General features: G+C 48.3%; 10 protein-coding genes and 1 non-coding gene across 11 annotated transcripts; 6 read left to right on the forward strand and 5 right to left on the reverse strand.

Moving 5' to 3' along the window:
- Positions 1–18: 18 nt before the first annotated feature.
- Positions 19–1,655, reverse strand: BKA55DRAFT_529489 (amino acid/polyamine transporter I; the record flags this gene model as incomplete). Its single annotated transcript, XM_046189078.1, has 3 exons — positions 19–750; positions 797–1,308; positions 1,358–1,655. The coding sequence occupies 3 exons, from the start codon at positions 1,653–1,655 to the stop codon at positions 19–21; spliced, it is 1,542 nt and encodes a 513-aa protein (XP_046041520.1).
- A 631-nt stretch (positions 1,656–2,286) lies between these two features.
- On the forward strand, positions 2,287–3,579 carry BKA55DRAFT_657117 (uncharacterized protein; the record flags this gene model as incomplete). The annotated part of the gene is made up of 1 exon (XM_046197473.1): positions 2,287–3,579. One exon carries the CDS (start codon positions 2,287–2,289, stop codon positions 3,577–3,579), a length of 1,293 nt encoding a protein of 430 aa, XP_046041521.1.
- A 520-nt stretch (positions 3,580–4,099) lies between these two features.
- Positions 4,100–6,190, forward strand: BKA55DRAFT_546828 (uncharacterized protein; the record flags this gene model as incomplete). Its single annotated transcript, XM_046190960.1, has 4 exons — positions 4,100–4,116; positions 4,167–4,772; positions 4,940–4,969; positions 5,548–6,190. The coding sequence occupies 4 exons, from the start codon at positions 4,100–4,102 to the stop codon at positions 6,188–6,190; spliced, it is 1,296 nt and encodes a 431-aa protein (XP_046041522.1).
- A 370-nt stretch (positions 6,191–6,560) lies between these two features.
- BKA55DRAFT_546829 (uncharacterized protein) lies at positions 6,561–7,655 on the reverse strand (the record flags this gene model as incomplete). Its single annotated transcript, XM_046190961.1, has 1 exon — positions 6,561–7,655. One exon carries the CDS (start codon positions 7,653–7,655, stop codon positions 6,561–6,563), a length of 1,095 nt encoding a protein of 364 aa, XP_046041523.1.
- Positions 7,656–8,047: 392 nt separating this feature from the next.
- On the reverse strand, positions 8,048–8,145 carry BKA55DRAFT_t301. Its single transcript has one exon. It is a non-coding gene; the product is annotated as a tRNA-Ala (tRNA).
- Positions 8,146–8,455: 310 nt separating this feature from the next.
- Positions 8,456–10,534, reverse strand: BKA55DRAFT_744398 (pyridoxal phosphate-dependent transferase). Its single transcript, XM_046201595.1, has 3 exons — positions 9,778–10,534; positions 9,379–9,725; positions 8,456–9,326 (listed from the first exon to the last, which is right to left on the reverse strand). The coding sequence occupies exons 1-3, from the start codon at positions 10,082–10,084 to the stop codon at positions 8,535–8,537; spliced, it is 1,446 nt and encodes a 481-aa protein (XP_046041524.1). The 5' UTR covers positions 10,085–10,534; the 3' UTR covers positions 8,456–8,534.
- A 32-nt stretch (positions 10,535–10,566) lies between these two features.
- BKA55DRAFT_586031 (kinase-like domain-containing protein) lies at positions 10,567–12,155 on the forward strand. Its single transcript, XM_046194520.1, has 6 exons — positions 10,567–10,778; positions 10,847–10,937; positions 11,026–11,387; positions 11,435–11,529; positions 11,589–11,828; positions 11,890–12,155. The coding sequence occupies exons 1-6, from the start codon at positions 10,638–10,640 to the stop codon at positions 12,053–12,055; spliced, it is 1,095 nt and encodes a 364-aa protein (XP_046041525.1). The 5' UTR covers positions 10,567–10,637; the 3' UTR covers positions 12,056–12,155.
- Positions 12,156–12,367: 212 nt separating this feature from the next.
- Positions 12,368–14,150, forward strand: BKA55DRAFT_628359 (major facilitator superfamily domain-containing protein). The gene is made up of 2 exons (XM_046196895.1): positions 12,368–12,896; positions 12,944–14,150. Exons 1-2 carry the CDS (start codon positions 12,526–12,528, stop codon positions 13,950–13,952), a joined length of 1,380 nt encoding a protein of 459 aa, XP_046041526.1. The 5' UTR covers positions 12,368–12,525; the 3' UTR covers positions 13,953–14,150.
- Positions 14,151–14,636: 486 nt separating this feature from the next.
- Positions 14,637–17,807, forward strand: BKA55DRAFT_681581 (uncharacterized protein; the record flags this gene model as incomplete). The annotated part of the gene is made up of 4 exons (XM_046198255.1): positions 14,637–15,440; positions 15,493–16,349; positions 16,701–16,813; positions 16,863–17,807. The coding sequence occupies exons 1-4, from the start codon at positions 14,689–14,691 to the stop codon at positions 17,805–17,807; spliced, it is 2,667 nt and encodes an 888-aa protein (XP_046041527.1). The 5' UTR covers positions 14,637–14,688.
- Positions 17,808–17,987: 180 nt separating this feature from the next.
- Positions 17,988–19,445, reverse strand: BKA55DRAFT_546834 (uncharacterized protein; the record flags this gene model as incomplete). The annotated part of the gene is made up of 3 exons (XM_046190962.1): positions 17,988–18,003; positions 18,036–18,825; positions 18,872–19,445. The coding sequence occupies 3 exons, from the start codon at positions 19,443–19,445 to the stop codon at positions 17,988–17,990; spliced, it is 1,380 nt and encodes a 459-aa protein (XP_046041528.1).
- Positions 19,446–21,019: 1,574 nt separating this feature from the next.
- Positions 21,020–22,037, forward strand: BKA55DRAFT_600040 (uncharacterized protein; the record flags this gene model as incomplete). The annotated part of the gene is made up of 3 exons (XM_046196467.1): positions 21,020–21,475; positions 21,505–21,887; positions 22,007–22,037. 3 exons carry the CDS (start codon positions 21,020–21,022, stop codon positions 22,035–22,037), a joined length of 870 nt encoding a protein of 289 aa, XP_046041529.1.

Here is a 22,037-nt window from a genome sequence, read left to right on the forward strand (position 1 = left end):
CACTACTTACGACGAACTCTACCGCGTGGCCCAATACTGTCGCGCCTTGTAAAAGGCAATGCCCAGAGCCCAGATGACTAGGATGACAATTGCCTGAACAGGTGCAAAGATAGCTCCTCGAACAACCACAAATCCGCTGACCAATACGAACACGATTGGGTTGATAGAAAACGTCTTGTAAGGACGCTCCAGATCAGGCTCGCGATATCGGAGGATGATGGCGCCCAGGACAGTGAGGAAGAAGAAAGAGTATTCTCCCAGACCGTTCAGGGTCAAAAGGGCTCTAAAGCTTCCAAAGAGGATGTAGAAAGATGCAAGGACTACTGAAAGAATGACGGCGTTGATGGGCGCGTCTCCAGCTTCTTTGGCACCTTCATCTCCAGACTCCTCGGTTTCTTCGGCATCACGCTTGACGCCAATTCGGCCGACGATGGTGAAGAGACTAGGGATCCAAGCCTTCCTTGCTGCAGCGACGCACATGCGACTTGCGACAAAGGAGTTGCCGAGCAAAGATCCTGCGACTACTAGACAGATGAGGACAGCCGTGATGATGCCGAACCCTCTTCCCAAGAGGCGTGTCAGAGCAGTGACTGCCACGCTGTCAGTAGTACTAACAACGTTCCACGGGAGTAGAACGTAGTATCCAGCGTTGGCGGCAAGGAAGCAGATGATCGCTGTTGGGATTGAAGTGTTGATGGCAAGGGGAAGTTGCTTGGCAGGCTGTGAAAGTTCAGCTGAGACATAAATCGCCTGATCACGTCAGTATCCAACCATACACGCAAGAAGCTCAACTCACCTTATCCCAACCCGAGTAAGCCCAAAGAGCCGCATAAAGCGCAGCAGAATAATGTCCAAAAATCTCCCACTGGCTCAACTTGCTCCAATCCGTATCCGGTCCATTCGGATTATACGTATCACGATACTCAAACCAATTCTTCTTAAACCAATCACCTCCCCCAGCTTCTTTATCGGGGTGCGTAGCATGAACGCCAACAACAGCTAGCGCAGCCATGACCACGACAAGAATACTCACAAACTTGAGGACCACGAAGAAGCCGTTCAGTCGAGTACTTGCTTTCGTGCTGATAGAGTTTGCAACACTCATTATGATGAGGACTAGAATGGAGAGGAGTTTGTGTGTTATGCGGTGGTCTTCGTTTGTCACGCCTGCGGCTGAGTAGGCGCTTTCGACGAAGACGATGGAGAGGATTGCTAGAGTTGCTGGCATGACGGTGACGATCCATGTCCATGCTGCGAGGAAGCCCCAGATATCACCATAAATGTGCTGAAGATATGGTTGAACACCACCTGTACCCCGTCAGACAATCTCCACGAAAACAACCAGAACGAATCTTACCCTCTCCAGGAATAGCAGTCCCAAGCTCAGCAAAGGTCGTAGCACCAGTCCAAGCCAAAACACCGCCAATTAACCAAATAACCAGCGCCAAGCCCGGCGACGGAACATTCGTATCGATCGATCCAGGAGAAGTAAAAACACCACTTCCAATGACGATACTCACGACTATACCGAAGGCTTCAACGGCGCCGAGGTTACGCGTAAAAGTGCCTCGCGACGCGGCTGCATCGTGATCTCTTTGACGATGTTCAGCCAGAAGAGGCTGCTGACTCGCGTCTTCAGCGCGTTCTGAAGACATCTTGAGTTGCGATTATATGAGAGGTTGTATTGAGGATGTTGAAACAAGGATGAGTCGAGGGTTTGTGAGATGGAGTCATGACCGGATGACCCGTGGGTCATTGCGTGATACGGCGGGTAATCATCGGCTATGGCGTGATGGTAGTGTCTCGTCACCAGATCAACAAACAAGCTTAATCTTAAGACCTATTCTTAGTTATGGTAATAATATTGTTTCTTTCGCATTCCATCTTCAAACCGTAGTTGAACGCACTGCCAGTTGGACTCTCGAAGCTCAAACGGGATCCTCGGTGTAAAATACTCCGAGATGAAACACTATCAGTGCCACTTTGCAATTAAACAACCCCAATTTCTCTTGGCATTTTGATGATCCTGAACGAATTCTCTCGTATTGACAATTAAACATAACAAATCCCCTGTTCTGAAACTCCATATTGAAACCACTATTTCCCGAAACATGAAAAGTCCACCAATGGAGGAACTTGACCTCGCACGTCCCAGTTAAGCATGAACCAAGCATAAAAACAAAATGATCGCCCATATCCTCATCTTCCTGTTGCTTCAGCTGTCATCGTTCCTTTCATTCATTTTTCTGTTTTTAAAATATCACTTTCGTTTCTTCACTCGTTACAATGGGTCTCTTCAAGTCTGCGACTATAACCCTCCTCGCCGTTGGAGCTCACGCTCTTCCCCAGGCCGTGACTCCAACAGCTGATGCCCCGGCGGCAGCAGAAACATACACCGCGAATCCCAACATCGGCCCTGGCGGCTCCAACTTCAAGGACTCGGCGCACTTCCGCATCTACGCCGGTTCCGCCGATGCAACTGCCCAAGCAATTGATATGCTCGAAGCAGCATATGAGTGCTTCGTCGGAACGCTGAAATGGCGATCTCCCGGTCTTTCGTTCAACGATGAAGCTGATACTGGTCCTCGGTACAAGACTAATGTCTACAGTGTTGGTGATTTGTCCAATGCGGCGGGTGTGATGCACAGTGATCAAGCAACGGGCATGGCGTATCTTGAGGTCGTTGATCAGTATCTTGCTGTTCCAGGCGTTACTGTTCATGAGTACGGACATGGAATGCATTATCATCAAAAAGCTTGGGTTGACCAGGGTCGAACCGGTGCTTGGTGGGAGACTCTCGCCAACTGGGTCGCTGATACGTACAAGACCTCCGATATCTGCGCCCCCGCCCGAAAGAACCATAATCAGGAGACTTCACCTACTGAGATCGAGCTTAAGAAGGTCCTCGGTGACTCTCACCAGGTTATTGTCGATGGATCTGTCGATACTGGTAATTACTACCAAGCTTGGCCTTTCCTTGCTTACTTGACCTATAACCCCGATGATTTCGCTGGTCTGGGTCAAGATACCATTCGACAGCTTCAGTTGCAGTACGAGAAGGATAGCAACGAGACTCCTCTTCACACTCTTGCTCGCGTTTCGCAAAACGCTACAGTTGGCGACATCGTCGGTCGCTACTGGGCTCGCATGGCCTACGTCGACATCGGCCATCCTACCGCCCAAGAGGTCTTCTTCCAGCAACGTGCAGAGATCAGCTTCGCCAACATGGAAGCTGCCGGTACTGGATCTTACAAGCCCAAGGCTGATCGTCAACCTCGCTACATGGGTGCCAACATCATCCCTCTCCAAGTCACTGGTACCCAACTCGAGGTCAAGGTTTCTGCCGATGCTGAGTTCGTCGCCACTGTTGCTATCTACCGCAAGGGCGGCGAGTCTTCTTACGTTACGCTAAAGGATGGAGCTGGTACTGTTTCCGTTCAAGCTGGCGAGGATGTTAGTGTTGTTGTTGCCAATGCTCCTGCTAAGCCTATTCTGTATGATGGCTTTAACCTCAGCCCCGAGGTTTCTAAGGGTCTTGATTATACTATTAGCATTACCGGTGCTACTGTTAATGCCTGAGCTCTTGAAGAGTGTTTTGTTCGTGTATATAGAGTTTACCCCGAAGAGTAGTAAATATTGAATGGAGATATGAGGCCTAGGTGCCCATGTTGCGCAAATATTTCGATCGCTTAACCTATTTTCTATGTGACAAAGCAGCCAGAAGATTTATGCAAATTGTGAGCATCCATCGGTACAAACTTTTGTGCAAAGAAATTCCTTCCCTTTACCCTAGTGCTGCTTCGATAGGTTCAATACATTTATTCGGCCCGGGCCGGCACGGGTATATACAACCAACACTAGCCTGGCAGCTGAAAACTCCAGAGCGGAATATCGGTAGCATGATTGTGCGTCTATTGTCTTAAACGTCCCTCTGATCTGATTCTTCAGAATATCAAGAACATTACAAAGTCGTGTAAGTGCTGAGCAAGCAAATTGACAGCTCATCATGTGGATTTATATGTGCCAAGAGAGGAAGCCGAGGAACATCGAAGGATTTTAAATTCTCAATTTGGATGCTTGGCGTGATGTGGACATCGTGATGTATCATGCCAAGAGGTGATATATAGCGGCCGCTCCTTGTATAAACTCGTATTATCGCATCACAGTTGCATCTCCACACGATACAAACAGCAGCGTTCGACAGACATCGCAGCCCAAATTCGCAATAGAAAGATCTTTGATCGCCAATTGAGTACAAAAGTCTCTGGACATTCTGTAGAATGCTGGTTTCAAACTCATACTCAGTCACAAAATCATCGCTCAGAAGCAAAACCCTCTACCAAAACCACTTCTCAAGCCCAATTCTCCAACTCCTATCAAAATGCACTTCTCAACCCTCGCCCTCGCCCTTCTCCCACCCTCACTCTAGCAGACTTCCACATCGACAACCTCCGCAACACCGTCGTCAACAGTCCCGGCGGCCAATCAAGCTGGATATCCGTCGTCGCCTGTCCCTCCAACTACTGGAACTGCAAATGTCTCACCAGCGGTGACCGCACGGGTAAAGTCGACGGCACTCTCGGCGACAGTGTATTTTCCATCAAGTCTGGTTTCTACGGCATTGGAAAGCTCAACTTTTACAAGAGCGGCAACACCTTTCTGATGTATAAGGATGGAGGTGATGGAAAGGTCATTGGGACTTGTTATTGGAATGCTGGTGACGCTGGAAAGGTCTGTGGTATTACTGGGGGTAGTACGACTGTTACTGGAGGGTATGTTTGCTATTCCTATGTTTGTAACTAGCAAGGCTAGCAGTATGTTGTCTAGAAAATCAGGGGCTTTCGGAGACGGCCACTTTTGTCGATTCTCTATCTGGAAACTATAAATATGAATGACATCAAGTTCAATCATACCATGTAACTTGACCACATATACTTAGGCCGTGTGTTCAGTCCCTTACAAAGTCATGGTGTGTATTAGTTTCCTCTGCAATCGTCCACAGAATCAAACGTTTATCCGAACCATACGACCCGACTCTCCTAATATTGGTAGCGGGGCTTAGAACCAAACCTACATACAAAAACACTCTTTATGATCAGTGCGGGCGTTCCTAATTTTACAGTTGAGTATTCCCTTGAGGGGCGGAGTGAACAAGTGGTCCCTGGCCTCATGAACAGCTTATACTTACGTATCAGTCTAGTCAACATGAAGGCAATTTTACCATGCAAACTTGAAGCAAATAGATTATATTTAGTGCTCTTGAAGTAAAATCGCGTTAAACGACTCTGGGAAGCATACTGAGATATTTTCGTAATATCTCGAATCAGGTCCAATTACCTTGGAAGACCACGACTAACTAAGAAGCGTGGCGTCAATAGCTAACTCTTCCAGCCTTATAGCTCAACTTAATGGCATTTATAGCTAGTGTACCGACCGGTCGGCACACCAATAGCTGATAGTCACCCATTAGCATCCGATATAGTTGTGTATTTGCGAAATTACATGCCCCTTATTGACGATCTATAAAACTGAGATCGTGTTCCCCAGCCTTGGCGTTCGACATTTCACACTCGTTTACTCGCTAACTGCATCCATTCGTTTTCATCATGCGTTTTTCAGTACAGTCTCTCGCCCTTTTCTGGTCTCGACTCAAGCAGGTTTCGCTACCGCGGGACTATGCAGACCGTCGACGACTGCTTCACTCGCCGCTCCCACTATCACCACCACTACCCTCGCTGAGTCGACTACTACAATAGTCGCAGCAACCACTACTACAACAACCGCCCCCGAAGGAACTGCCATCGTCGCAGTTCTTTCCGACGGAACCGTAACAGATACCTATCTCACCTCCAGCCTGATCCTCAGCGATCAAGGAGACATCCCTGCACGCTTCACCCTTGAGCCGTCAACCGGTCGCCTCACCACCACCACCGCCGATGGCACGAAATACTACCTCCAAACCGTCATTCCACTGGGTCCCCAACTTTCCTTCCAGTTTGATACGTGTCAAAACATCGTGAACAACCAGTATCGATACTTTGTCAAATGCGATGTCGTCGCGGGATTTCTATCGTGCGAGTCTGAGAGCGGTTCGACGCCTATTTATTGGCATATTGAGAGCAACAACATTTTCTATGGAAATGAGAAAGTGCTCACTGATGTCACTACTGCTCAGTTCAGGTTCCAGTAGAGCGGGTTATACAGCGACCAGGGTCGAAGAGCTCGCCTAGCAATCAGGCATGTGTTGAAGAACACAAGGGAGCTGAAGCGTTGTATGGCGTGACGAAGACAGTATATCCGCTGGGGCTTCTTGCGTCAGAATTAATTCTCATTCTATGTATATAGTTCAAGACTTAACAAGGCTTTTTATCTAACATGTTTGCGCTTTTCTTTTGTCGCTTCCATCCTTCTTGTGAGAGTCGAGAGCTGCATAGGACTCTTAGGCCCTGGATGCTCAATTCCCTCTGTTTCTATATTTCCATCTCCTCAGACTCGCTCGCCGTCTCCTCAGACTCGCTCATCATGTCTTCTGGCTCGCTCGCCATGTCTTCTGGCTCCTCCTATTCCCCCGGTTCAGGGTCTTTGTCCAAGTACACCAGCCAGCCAGACATCGGCTGAACAACACCATCGATATCAGTCTCACAGTCAATAACATCTGGTTCTTCAACCGAAATCCCAGCTAAGCCTCCAACCATTGTGCAATTCTTGACACCCTGATCATCACTGACCATAATAGGCAGCGATGCAACAGCAGAAGGCATACCTGTACAAACAGGAAATAAAGGATTTTTGTCGTGCTTGTACCAATTGAAGAAGGCAAAAAGCCAACCACTCATCAGAGATTTCTCGGGGTCCATTATGATCATGTTCTTCCAGAACTCGCTCCATGATTCATTCTCCCCAGTTGTCAAAATGCTGTGCAGTAAGCCTTGATGCTGAAGTGCGATGTAATTCAGGTCTGTGGACCAGGTTCCGAGTGCCTCAAGACTTAGATACATCTTATACCAGTTCGCGCTGTCGCCTCTGAAAAACACATTGTCGCAATTGGGATGTTTCTTCGGCGTCTCTATTGCCAGGTAGAAGAGATTCGTGCAAGGTGTGCCGAGTAGTATGAGGGCGGCCGCTGTGGCATCTGCGGGCGTGGTCGTGCAGAAATCCGGCATAAGAACTTTCGTGGCCTGGGGGCCAAATTTTATTTCGACGCAATGGGACAAGTACCTTGCCACCCAGACTGGGTTATCGAGCTGATTTGGAGTAAAGGTCGGGATATGTTGATTTTCTGGAACGGGAGCGGCTTGATAGATCCAGGGTGTCAGCTGCGCAAGAATAGCTAGCCAGATATTGTCTGCCCGAATGATGATCGCACAGTCTTTCTGGTAGAATACTTTCGCAGCTAAGATAAACCCGTTCTTACGGGCCACTATATGCGAAGCGGTACGGTGGAAATGACTTTTGAGGACGCCTCTGCTTTTTGCGTGGTAGTCGGAAGATACCTTTGCGAGGAATTCGTCCGCGTCGAAGTCTGGCGTCGCTTGATGCGTCCCGGCTGTCAGGTCGTCCATCACCGTGATGTAGAAAATGTTTCTTAAGTTTGAATAGAATAGAAAGTGCTTTGTTGGGTTTTGGTCTCGGGCGTTATTGATGAAAGGGAACATGAGAGAGGAGGAAACATTGCGGGAGTGACTGGAGAAAGCAAGTTTAGGTATTCCATCGGAGGCGTAGAAGACGTGTCGTGCTTTCCATCAATATGGCAAGAAAGAAATTGGGGGTTTTTAGAAAGTGACGGCCTGGGTTCTTTCTCATCACCGATCGATCCATAGGGCTTCAAGAGGCAAGAGTCGAGCTGGCTTCAGAGCGTGAACTTTTGCCACTAAAGGCAATGAAAAGAAATAACCTCAAATCAATCAGTACACAGTTCACGCCGTTCAAAAGACTGATCATTCAACTGCTAATTCGTCGTGAAAGTACATATACAAAGCATGGGGCAAAAGGACAGCTGCTTTAGCCACCAAAAAGAGGACTTTTGGTGGAATCTAACCACCTTCATTGGACGAACAGGGAATCGAACCCTGGACCACTCCCAGATGCGAGCATCTGATGGACGAAACTTGCTAAGGGAGTATTATACCACTAAACCATTCGCCCGGAATTGTTGAACAAGGAACTTGAATTTCTGCCTAGATTGCTCGCGCCGGGAATTTTGCGGCGATTTTGCATCCCATCTCGGGCAATACCGTTCCGTTATGTGAAACGGCAGCCATTCATGCTTGTTATACTTGGAGGCTTTGATATAGTTTTGGGCTTTATCTGAGATTGACTTCTTCATAGGATTCATGATGGGTCATCAGTTTTTGAACTGGAAACTTTAATGGCCCGTTTTAAGCCGCACCGTTACAACGGCGATTTTGGCAAAGCATGAACGCCAACATCACATCAAGATGATTCTGCACTTAAGCGTCAGCAATATAATAAATAACACATAATCATCAAAAATCTACTAAATAAATACAAAAATCAATTTATAAGCTTTTCCCTCACTGCGCAGCAACCATTGCCCCAACAGGCTTAACCTCAACCTCATCAATCTCCATCTGCAGGGTAATCTTCTCCCAAACCGCCGCCTTACCCAACTCCTCAAACGTATCCTCAATCACTCGCGCCGTCCTCTCCACAATATCATCAACATCCTCCTTCGTAACAATAAAAGGCGGACAGATCAAGAAGTGATCTCCACTGTATCCATCATACCCTCCATTAGCGTTGAACAGCGCGATTTCATACCCAGCACTCATTCCGCGTGAGTGCAACAAGCTGTTCAGGCCGAGATCGTAGGGGAAGGGTGTTTTGGTCTTTTTGTTGGTAACGAATTCAACGGCCCAGAAGAGCCCGCGGCCTCGAATGTCGCCGACGTAGGGCATGGGGAGTAAGCGCTCTTTGAGTTGTTGGCCGAGATACGCGCCCATTGAGCGGACGTGCGATACCATGTTTTCATCGCGGATGATCTGCTGGACTTTCAGGGCAGCAGCGGCGGCTTGGGGATGAGCCATGTATGTCTGACCGTGCGCAAAGCCCTTGCCGCTTTTCTGGAACGACTCAACGAGCTTTGCGTTGATCATGACTGCAGAGACAGGAGCGTATCCTGCACCAAGACCCTTTCCGACGACAAGAATATCAGGAACAACATCTTCCTGCTCCCAAGCGTGAAGGGTGCCCGTACGGCCCATTCCGCACATGACTTCGTCAAGGATAAGAAGAGCGTTATGCTTTTCGCAAACAGCCTTCATGGCAGGGAAATATCCCTTCAAGGGCATAGCACACCCACTCGCCTAAAAATATCAGATCAGAACATATGCAAGACAAAGATAGCGGATGACTTACACTCCCTCCAACAGTCTCAGCCACAAAAGCGCAAACCTTATCAGGCCCAACCCTCAGAAATTCATCATCGAGTTCCTGCGCGAGACGTGCAACATACGCCTCGTCATCTTCACCGTCGCGCTGGCCTCTGTATGCACTGCATGCCGATACACGCGAAGCATTCTGCGAAATCATTTGTACGAATGGGTCTTTTCGTACTTTAAAGTCGCCCAGTGTCAAAGCACCGAGTGTAGCGCCGTGCCAAGCTCCCACGCGAGCTATGAAGTGACTTCGTTCGGTCTGAGGGATAGCGAGATGAGAAAAGTGTGTTTTCGCAAGTTTGAGGGCTACTTCGACAGCTTCAGATCCTATACCTCAATTAGCAACACTCTTTACAATCTCTCATGAAAGGGAGCGTACCTGATCCACAGAGAACAGCCTTGGACATAAGACCATTCGTAGACTGGACAAGAAAACCCGCAAGATCTTCCGCCGCCTGAGTCTTGTAAAAGCCCGGATGACAATACGGAACATTCACAAGCTGCTCTACAACAGCTTTCTGAACGTCCTTGTTATCATAGCCCAGACACGCAACAGCCGCTCCACTCGTAGCGTCTAGAATCTTGCGCCCATCGCTAGTGTTGAGATAAATCCCGGACGTCGACTCAATAAGAGCAGCGGGATGTTTCTGGAAGTTTTTGTAGAGAAGACTGTTGGTAGGTGCCATGATGTAATACTGATGGTGATGATTTGAAGATTCATTGTGTCGTGTGCCTTTCTTCTTATATACCCGAGATGATATCAGAGATGCGTATATCGCTCTGCTAGCTCTTGACAATCATTGATAAACCCAAGACGCGAAAGTGTTTAGTCTCCGATGTTGCGACTGTGGCTTACCAATATTTCCAGGTATGCAGTGTAATGATCCTCATTCTGGCGGGCCGCATCCGCTCGGGCCACAGCAAGAAACAAGGTGGTGTCTTATGCCACCTCCAATCACTCCTCTTTTCTCATTCTACAGCATCTCTGGATCTGCATTTAGTGTGAGGCATGGCCAAGAACTATTTGCTCTGTCTCATCTCAGCCGCAGCCCCAGCGTCGATCTTTTCTGCTTACAGCCCGCCCTTGGAAAAGCGGCACGGTCGGTTACACCCAGAGGCACAGCTACTTTAAGGCCTTTCCCATCTTAATCCTCCCGACCTTTTTATTTTTTATTCCTTATTGGACATTCTTTGTTTGTATAGGTATTTTTTGTTCTGCTGAACTGCCGAAAGTGGAGAATGGATATCCCGTTCAAGGATACTGTCTTTGATACGTCAGATCCTCATGGATCAGCCCTGTCGCTTCTTCCGCTCCTGTTCCCCGATCGGAAGATCGACGACATGCGTATTTCTGCTTTGACTCAGGGCACGACAAATGGCGTGAGTATTCCCTCATACTGGCCTCCTCTATCCAGGTACAGGGGCTTCACGCTAAAACAATTTGGCAGCTTTTCAAGGTTACCATCGATGCATCCACTGCAGATGCAGTGCTGATCAAGGTCTACGGAGATGGCACGGACATCACCATTGATCGCGAGAGTACGTACCCTTTCCCCCAGTCTTTGTTTGTCCATCTCGTCTGGAACTTCCGTTTTGGATTCGTGTCTAACGTGACATCTTGCGACAGAGGAACTCAGGGTACACAAGCTCCTCTCCGAGCGTCAACTCTCTTCATCTCCACTGGTTCGCTTCAAAAATGGACATGCGTATCAGTTCATCTCTGGGCGAGTCTGCTCTGAAGGCGACATGTTTGACACAAGAATTTTCCGCGGCGTTGCGAGGGAGTTGGCTCGGTGGCACGCGACACTTCCTACAGCAGACGCGAAAGAAGTCTTGACCTACAAACCGGGCGTTTGGTCCACCGCGAAGAAATGGCTAGATGCTATTTCCAAACATCCTCACCGGACAAAGGCCGAGATTGACGATTTGCATGAAAAGTTCAAGTATCTAGCCGATAACTTGTTGTCAACTGACATGTCGGAACCCTTGGTACGTCGTTGCATTTCTCTTGCGTCCTCTGCGACTGACCCACGCAGGTTCTCGCTCACGGTGACCTTTTGTGCGCAAACATAATTGTACAAGAGTCGGGTGATGGCATAGATGTCGCATCAGTTCGGTTCATTGATTACGAGTAAGTCATACCCTGCATTACATATGTCCCCAAAACAAAGACACTGAACACCCACCAAGACACGCCACATACTGTCCTCGGGCCTTCGAACTGGCAAATCATTTCGCCGAATGGACCGGCTTCGAGTGCGACTACACTCTCCTCCCCAAGACATCAACCCGACGCGCCTTTATCGCAGAGTATCTAACGACCCACGCCGAACTCTTTCGGGAGCACAATGTGCCGACTGTCAATGATGCTTCTGTGGATCATCTCATGCGTCAGGTCGACGATCACAGGGGCTTTCCTGGGTTTTACTGGTAAGTTCATTGTCTCACAGACAGATGAGTGGTAGCACAGGACTAATACACCGCTGCGCAGGGGTCTATGTGCTCTCATCCAGGCTGAGACAGCGACCGGAACTATCGACTTTGACTACGCAGGGTATGCGGCGAAGCGCTTTGCAGAATACGAGGCATGGCGTAGTGTGCGGGAGGCAAATAGCCCGTCTCTGCCCCTGAGGGAGAAAATCTGGTCAATGCCGTAGAGTAAACGCCCCCACGGTAAGGCATCAGCGGGCGAGACAAACATGAATACCTTAGCCAGAATGACAAGTAGCAAAGAAAAAAGTCAGACACTACCTGACCCTCATTGGTCACATGCTGTGCAATGTATGACTCGTCTTAGCCAAAGGGAGCCTCTGGCACGCGCACAGCAGGACGGTCTGGGTCATGATTCGTCTATGTAGCAGTCCCCTTTGAGAAGGGGCGCTTTTTTCTTTTTTTTTCTGCTTAGGAGCTGACGAAAGCCAAGGTTAGTCCGATCGCATGATCTAGAACATGCATGGACAAGAAGGGCCGTGCGAGACAAGATCGACGGTGCCAAAAAACGACGGGGGAGAGATATCGGAAAATTAAATATCTGTTTAAATGAGGCAAAGACTTGAACTACCATCTCAACCTCTCCTCAGGTTTTTTGCTTGTACATATCCCTTTTCCTAGATTCTAGGGCATTATCATGGCGGTAGCTGGTCGTTTCCTCTCTAGTATCGGCGCCGATGTTCTGTGGCGGTCAAGCCGAGACCTAAAGATTCTCATCCTTCTCCGCTTCATCCGCCTCCTCGGCTATGGAGGAACGACCCTTGTTCTGGCGTTATATCTCAACGCGTTGGGATTTCATGATACCCAGATTGGTCTGTTCATGACGCTGACGCTCGTGGGTGATCTTGCTATTAGCTTTATCCTCACTTGGGTCGGTGATCGTGTTGGAGTTCGATCAACAGCTGTTGTTGGTGCTTTGTTGATGAGTGCTGGAGGAGTTGCCTTTGCGTTCTTTGAGAACTTTTGGCTGTTGCTTCTTGCGAGTATCGTTGCTGTTATCAATCCAAGGTATGTTCACTCTTTGTTTGTGATATTGGGGGAAGCTGACGATGTAGTGCGAATGAGATTGATCCCTTCAAAGCATTTGAAGAATCGGCTATTGCTCGTCTCAGCACATCTCATACATGCAATGACATGTTTGCTTGGTGGTCAATGCTAGGCATGTTCGGCACAGCAGCAAGTAATCTCCTAACAGGCTGGCTCATCAACGCCCTCGAAGACAACGGCATGAAAAAAGTTGATTGCCACCGAATCATCTTCCTCAGCTACGCCGGTATCGGCCTCCTCAAACTCCTCTGCTCATTATTCCTCAGCTCAGAAGTCGAGCAAATGCCCCTTCAAAAAGAATCCTGCTCAACACCCCAATCCGGCATCCTCACCCCCGAAGAAATCTCTGATGATGAGACTGCTCCTCTTCTCGATGACAATAACTCCGGCTACGGAGCTGTTACCCAAACACAAGCCCAAGTCATCGCCACCGTCCAAGAAAAGCGTCTCTTCACTCCATCATCCTTCACCTTCATGTGGAAGCTCTCCCTCGCACTAATCCTCGACTTTGTGGGCTCAGGTCTCGCACAAATCTCATGGATGACATATTTTTTCAAGCGCGAGTACGACATGCCCGAGGGCGCCCTTGGTTCCGCGACCTTCACCGCCGGCATAATCTCCTCTGTGCTCAACCTCGCATCGTCACCGCTGTCACGCGCCATCGGACAGGTGCAAACCATGGTTCTCTGTCACACGGTCAATTCCATCTCGTTGCTCATGGTGTCTGTGCCTGGGAACAAGTATATAGCTCTTGTTATTTTCATTTTCAGAATTGTTACGCGTGAGATTGATAATGCGCCGCGACAGGCGTTCATCTCGGCGGGGGTTTTGGATCATGAGAGGACTTCTGCTATGGGTGTTGTTAATATTACAAAGACGATTGGAAGTTGTGTTGGTTTGTATATCACGGGTTTGTTTGCGGGATTGGATAAGTTCTGGCTTGCGTTTATTCTTGCCGGTGCTCTTAAACTTTCTTACAATGTTTTGATCTTGGCATTCTTTTGGAAGAGGCGTTGAAAAGTTTTCTCATTGGCATTTTCTCAATCATTAATATTGCGTATTTTGTGCTTCAGCGTTTTTTCATCAGATAGAATTGGCCGAGTCCTATGTCTCTCGATGTCCCAATTGTAGTAAGACTACTCTGCATGTTTCTCAACATTTGTGCTCTGATGAGGCCCATTCCAGAGACCAAGTTCCAGTCATCATATCCACGACATGTTGCGATACCAGTCCGCCGTATCAAGTTTATTTACCGGACTCGGTCCATGCCGTGTGCCGTGCCGCGTATTAAATGCAATGAAACACATCTAGAACAACCGCAGGTGGCCTCAAACACATCTGCCGACTGGACTTACAGTTCAACATCGCATGATACAGCCTCTGTCCTGGTTGCATTCCCCAAATACTGCATTTGCGTCAATCCAATCACTTCTCACCAGTGACCTCAATATTGATCTGACTTCAGCTGTCTCTGCATGCATATTGAGGTTCCATTGTTGATCGACTTCAGCTGAATTGAGCAAAAAGTGGCTTGCTGACATTTCCCGTAAAGGATGTGATTGATGTTATGCACTCATCACCTCAATATCACATTCGTCAGCTCCAAATCGGTACATCCTCCTCAATTCTGTCTTACATGGCGTGAATCTATAATACCACGCAAATCCTCTGTCATTGAAGTCTCTGTCGTCTCTTTCCCTCATCCAATCTCAACACCTTCTCTCAGACCATTCCCATTGGTCAATTCTTCACAATGGACCATCTCCTTCATCTCGATACAGACGTCGTCTGTCTCCTCGCCAAACTGAACTCCTATGACTACATTATCGTAGGAAGCGGTTTCGGCGGAGGTCCCTTAGCTGAACAACTCGTATCCCAACAATACAAAGTCTTGCTGATCGAGCGTGGCAGCGTTATCTTCTCAACTCACGTTCTCAATACTTCCCGTCCTTACTACAACCGCGGCGCAAGTAACTCTCCCGAGGGTAACGAGCGTGTCTACGACACTGTCAAAGCTAAGGTCCAATGCACTGATCGCTCTGATAGTTATGTCGGCGGTCCAGTGTACTGCGTTGGAGGACGGTCGAATCTCTGGGGTACTTGGATTCCGGAGATTGGCGATGAGACGCTTGGAGCTTTCTTCCCTCCCGATGTTGTTGATTACCTCAAGGGTGATCAAGTCCAAGGGTATAAAAAGGCCTTTAGGTACCTCACCGATTCGCAGCCTGGCGATGTCATCTACCCAGAAGGCGATGGCAAGCATGAAGTTAGCGCTTCAGAGATTGGCGACGCAAATGAAATGTTGAACAATGCCCTCTCGGGATCAAAGTTCAGTCTCATGCCCATCGCGGCACAATTCAATGCTCCAGCACCTTATAAGTTCGCCCAAGGTGCATACAGTACCACTCTGGGTATCATCAACCGCATGTATGCTAACGATCAGTATCTCTCTGTTCTTCTCAACACAGAGGTCATCGCTGTTCAACACACTGCTAGCAACACCTTGTAAGTACATCCGTTCATAAATTGAAGCTACCAGCTGACGACGAAGGCGCAGTAACAAAAGCGTCAACGCTCTCAAAATCAGAGACAAAGCCACCAACACCATCAAAGAGCTCGACGTCGGCAAAGCCAAAGTCATCCTCTCCGCCGGAACAATCGGCACCGCCTCCATCGCCCTCAACAGCGGTCTCGACCACTTAAACCGCCTGGTCGGCAAAGGTCTCATCGACCATAACGTCTGCTACGTGCGCTTCGCCAAGCAAAAGTCCGACAACGTCACCGAAAAGCCCCTCAACCTTAAAACACATCTCAAAGTCGGCGGCGAAGAATGTCTCGTCACAGTGACGATCAATGCGAATTTCTTCCTCGCTGGAAGTTCTGCGACACTCAACACGACGCACTTCTATCGTCGTGATGGTACCCTCATGAGTCCTACTAAGGATGCGGCTGATGAGAAGGAGAACTTCGACACTATTTGTGTACTATTTGAGTTTGTTGGAAAACTCGATGATGAGAATTCTGTCCTCAGTCTTCCGGGATTAGATCCTGTGCTGGATATCCGTCGACCACCGATCAAGCATGAGGTTCAGTGTGCTATGGAAGATATCATCCGTCGAGTTCGTGATGCTTTTGTTGGGCTGAATCCTAACCAAGCTACGTATGCTGATCCGGGAATGTGTCCTGATCCTGGATTGAGGCCGCAGCATTTGGGCTTTGGGGTGTTTTCTCATGAGTGTGGAACGATGAGAATGGATGGGCCGAAGGGGCCTGGTGTTGTGGACTCGAACCTCAAGGTGAAAGGATTGGATAATTTATGGGTCTGTGATCTTTCGGTTCTGCCTGTTAGTCCTGAGGCCAATCCTTCCTTGACTCTGGCGGCACTTTCGCTGAGACTTGCTGAGCATCTGTGCGGTAAGAACCATTGAGCCAGGAGAGCATTATTTGGAGGAGCAGTAGTATCACTGGCAAAAGTTCAGAAGTTGCAGGGTTTCCGTGTTTGCATAATCATCATTTAGATCGCTATTGAAGGATTCGTTTATTTGTAATTTATCACTGCCTTTGCTATCATTTGTCCGTTGGTCCCGGCCGAAAAACGGTCGTAAAGCCTAAACTCCAAACACATTCGGCCGAAGTCCGGATTTAACATCGCGAATAACCATATATTCTCGGTTTTCTCTTCTTGTACATAAGATGAGGTGCCTCTCAACATTCGTTCCTAACTCATCCTCAACTCAATAAATATTTACTCTTTACATCACCAAGCCTTCAGAAGAACGATCATTCAACGCTCAGACTTAGTCATGTCTTCACAACAGTTTGCAAAAGATCAGCCTGCAGGCTTCTCGAATCACATCGAAAGGGTTGCAATTGTTGGAGTAGGTTCCATGGTCTCATAACGACTCATTTCTTGCTGACACTATCCAGGCTGGCGGCCGGCAAGGTGCTCATATAACCGAACAACTTCTCAAGACTGGAAAGCACACCATCACTGCCCTGACTCGGATCGGCAGTACTTCCAAGCTTCCAGACAAGATAAAAGTTATCCCCGTCGACTATGAAGACGAAGAGTCTCTCGCATCAGCTCTGAATGGTCAGCAACTCCTAATCATAACCCTCGCCGTCAATGTCAACCCAGAAGTCCATCATCGCATCGTTCGCGCAGCTGGAAAAGCAGGGATCCGCTACATCATCCCCAACATCTACGCCGCCAATGTTGTTATTGAAAACCAAGGCTCTGTCGACGACTTCTTCCCCGCAGCTCCACCAATCAATCTTCTCAAGGAAATCGAGCGGGTCGGCGTCAGCTCTTGGATCCTCCTCGTAGGAGGTGTCTGGTTCGACTACAGTTTTCCCTCTGGAGAGTCTTTCATGGGCTTTGATATCGATAACCGCAAGGTCACTTTGTTTGATGACGGCGAAGCAAAGATCAACACTAGTACTTTGGCCCAGTTCGGTCGTGCCGCTGCTGCACTAGCAAGTCTTAAAGAGGTCCCTGACGATGAAGACGATAAATCCCCAACTATCACCCAGTTCAAAAACAAGCCTGTCTTTCTCTCGAGCTTTTATGTCAGCCAGAAGGATATTTTGAGAAGCATCCAGCGCGTCACGGACACGACAGACGCGGACTGGGACATCAAGTATGAAAGCAGCGCTGATCGGATCGACAATGGCAAGGCGATGGGGAGATCTGGTAATATCATGGGACTTGTGCAGGCTTATTATTCTTTCATCTTCTCACCAGAGGGTCAAAAGCTAAAAACTCAGGATAAGCTTCACAATGAGCTTCTTGGGCTACCCGAGGAGGACTTGGATGAGGTTGTCAAGGCTTGTGTTGAGAGTGCTGATAGCAAGTTCAAACCATTACAGTAGGTTTCTCTTGAGGGAATAGAAACGGTACAGAGCTCCAGCATGGCTGGCATATAAACATCCTAAATCTGAGTTATAAAATACCAAACCTTTCCTAGCCGCTACCTCTCTGCTCATGACCTTAGTAAAATATCTTAGATTAGGTCTTCTAGAATCCTCATTCCTTGATTTCGAAGTCGTGACTTATAACACTCTACAGCTATAGCGAACTTACTGTAGGGAAGTGCTGACAGTAAGAGCACGACGGCGAGTACCGGCAATGCAGTAGCAAAATGGACCCAGAATAGATCATGGCCAGGGACATACACATCGGACATACTGAAAAGACTCAATACCCATGCTAAGGGCACGAAGAAAAGTGCAAGGAATGTCAACCGCTTCGTATTGATAGCTTCCAACATCGAACGTCGGGAGTCGAGAAGTTGGACGAGCGATGTCGCTACCACGACCATCTGCTCAAAAGATTGAGTGTAATCGCGAAGTTGCTCACGAAGATAGTTGATATCTTGAAGGGCGCCATTCCAGACTAGTGGATCGTCACTTGGTAGGATATGAGAGCTGATAACGTCCCTTAGGATGTTCAGTTTCCGGTGGCCGCTCTTGCTGCGTCTTTTCCAGCGCTGGAGATCTACCAGGACTTTATCGTGCAAATGGCTTGCTTTGAGCTGGTCTGAGTACTCATAGTGCTTAGAACGCCGACTTGTCAGGTGGTTATAGATGTTCCGTTCGGATAAGGTAATATAGATAGGGTAGTAACCAATACTTGGTATACTCGGAGGGGTCAAGTGACTCATGTCTAATCCCGGCGGTGGACAAGCCTGGAGGTAGTGTATGATGTTTTTTATCATTGATGTCTTATCCCAGGTGTCACCAGAGGGAGATTTATTGAAAGCAGAAAAGGACTCCGGTGCTCGGAAGTCTTCAAAAACACCATGTGAAGTACGGGCTTCGTACTTTGATGTCTGATCTTCACCAAGTGAACGAATAACAGATGTAACAGGAGGGTCCACGAGGAATAGACCTATTACGGTTAAACAAGTGAAATTGCTTTCTAGATGAATGCTTACAGATACGTATGTCTCCAATCTTCCTGATGGTGGAAGAACAACACGTTTGCGATAGGGCCAGTTGTCCACCAGGAAGAGTGCCCAACCGTCGGATATTACACGGAACATTCGACTCCGTTTTCAAAGAATATGGAACAGTCTTCAGCTCATCATCTGTTCCCTCGAGAGCAATGACTTTCTGGCAGTGAAGAAGAATATGATCTCTTGTTGTTATGGCTGACGGTAGGGTTGCTAGTGACGGAGGCGGTGATGACTCTGCTGGATTCTCAAAACTAACATGGATGTAGTCTGCAAAGAACAAAGGGTCAATATCTAGCTTCTCTCCAAGGAGTATAAGGATTCCGGGCGAATTATTCTCAACAAAGACAAGTCGCGTCGAACCGGATGGTGATGTCTTTATAAGCTGAGAAATCTCATCTTCGGGTACATCGATACGCCTTGGTTCCAAAGATTGATTGGTGTAGTCAAGATATGTAACCTTGCTTCCATCAACACATCCATGTTGAAGGTAATTAGTTACACAATGGCGTTGGACTAATCTGATAACGGGACCATGGTTGATCTTATCTACCATGATCAGTCCTATCAGAGTACGACTTTTCCAACCATTTTGCACAGCCTTGAAATTTCATGGGTTGAGTCATTACATACTACACTTTCATGCCCGGTGACCCGACTTCAATGTTGGCTTCTTGCACTTTATACGCAGGGTAATGAAGATCAACGCTCACTCCTTGTTTTCGAACGGAGAGCCAACGAACAATGTATCGCAACACCTTAGGACAGAGGCTATGCTCATAAAGTATGCATTGTGACTCAAAGATACTCTACAATGCCTTATTATGCATGCTGTGGCCGGTTTACCCAGGGAAATGAACATAAGGAGTCCACTGTAGATATGCTCCGTCTTCCGGACCCTCCTCGATACTCTTAGGGTCCTCACAATATCCCTCGCATTCTCAACCTAACAAGAGCCTTTCCTGTTTATAATAACACGAGCGTGTTACTCAATATTGAACTTCTTCGCGTACAGGATTTTCTCCCCTGTTCCTGCGCCTTGAAAGCATTCATCACGCAGCTCTCTACTAGCCTTATACAAACCCCAACTCATGCTCTCATCACTCATCCCCACATCCCTCATGCTCTCATACGTAATCCTACCCATATCCATGCTGCTTTGATCACTAACCTTCAACAGCGTGCCGATGATATTAGCAAAGCTGGGTAATTGATACGCGCTGGTGAGATATATGCTCTGGTGAACAAGGTTATACTGCTTCATCTGCCCAGTGTAGCAGGCGGAAAGATACGTGAGAAACTGCGAGTGTTCCCGAGGATTCATTCTTTGCGAGTCGGAGATTCTAAATAAGTCTTCTTTCCAATCTTATATACTTAGAGGCTGTTGGAGGGGTCATCTTCATGGACATACATGGCCTGCGAGGTGAAACACTTGGCATTCTCCTAGACGCTCAGAGACACCTTGGTTGACTGCTCTCGGTCGAACGGTTTCTATGCTGACTGGAGTGTGCTCTATGCCTACTAACATAGCTTGCGTAGTGGTGTTGCTAGGTGACTGGTGACTGGTGACTGGGGACTGGGGAGGCCTGAATAGAGTCGCGAAAGGTAGAAGGGAAGATTCGTTTGAACTGACCGACACTGCTAAACATATCACAGCAACTGGCACAAACGCTCCACAATTTTGAGAGAGGCTAGTTGTTCCCTTGGGGTGTGAGTGTTCTTTATTCAGTGCATCTGTCACCTCCCATGGCACAGGTCAACAGTGTCAGGGCGTGGCTCAGAGTGTCACTGTCATTTCGGAGCAACTGCTCTGCTCGCCTCCGCACGTGCCTCCAAGACTTCCTCTCCAAACAACATCAACACAACTCATCACCCAACGCATTCACATAACAAACCAGTAGCGCTCATCATCTTCATCACCGAATCCTTTCTCTCATCTTCGACATGTCGGCCCCTTCAGACGGCCCTCGTAAGTTCTTCGTCGTCTTTGCCATTTCACCGCTAACCAGTTCAGCCAAATACCGGGCGGGTAGTGTCATAACATTGCAAATACTCCAAGGCAACAGCGGTTCCTGGTCGATCTCGCAAAACGGCATCCCTGTAGTCGTTGAACAGCTTATCACAGAGACCATGGCTCCCGTGATGCATGTCCGCTTCCACGATCGCCACGCCATTCTCAAGGTCTACGATCGTCGCTGCGGGACAGACTTTCGTGAATATTGGGACCAACATATCCCCTGTACCACCCAAGTCGAAGCCGCTTACCAGTCATTCCTAAAGAAAGGCGCCATGGGCCCTTTTCTCGAAGAGATGGATCGGGATGAGGCCACTTCGGAAATTCCTAGTACTCTAGCAGAGATTCGGGAGGGGCCTGATGGGATCGTGAGGTTTGAAGCGGCGCTCTGGAGGATCACTAATCAGGACTTCAGAACCGAGGCTGAGGTCTACGAGCGCTTGAAAGACCTTGAAGGTGTTTCGATTCCAAAGCTATATGCGTTGGTACGCGTCGTCGCACCAGGAGCTACTCCAGCGTCCCCTAAAGAAGATTACCAAACTGTCTACGGAATCCTCTTCGAACACATCCAAGTGTTAATATTTATGATCTTATTGAGGAGGAAACTCGTCCTGCAACACAGGAAGATTGGACATCACTCATTCAGCGAGCCATTGACGCAACATATGAGGTCAACAAGCGCGGCATCATCCTAGACGACAGCTCACCTCGCAATGTCGTTGTCAAAGCTTCTACATATCAGCCTTTCCTCGTTGACTTCGCGCAGTGCTTTTTCAAAGATAAGTTAATTCGGAAGTGGGTTAACTCTGGCGTTGCTGCAGAAGGACAAGGTTGGGATGGTGACGCCAACTTCTGCGAGGCGGCAGACACGCTTGATAACTCTGGCACGATTGGACAATCCATGGTGAGAAGACTGAAGAAGTCTTTTGGGTTCACGGTGGAGTTTAGGTATCCCAAGGTGGAGGAGCTTCTCCGCGACATCAGGTGTCAGCCAAAGCCAGAGGTCAAGATGAACAAGTCTCTCCACCACATCGATGGCGGCTCGGAGCCGGGGATCAGCGACCCCAAAACGGATGAGCCGCTTCACGACGTCAACGACCCAGCAGCGGAGCGGCTTTGAAGGATTTGAAATGA

This window comes from Fusarium redolens (genome assembly GCF_020744475.1).
Source record: "Fusarium redolens strain MPI-CAGE-AT-0023 chromosome Unknown BKA55scaffold_32, whole genome shotgun sequence".
NCBI lineage: Eukaryota > Fungi > Ascomycota > Sordariomycetes > Hypocreales > Nectriaceae > Fusarium > Fusarium redolens.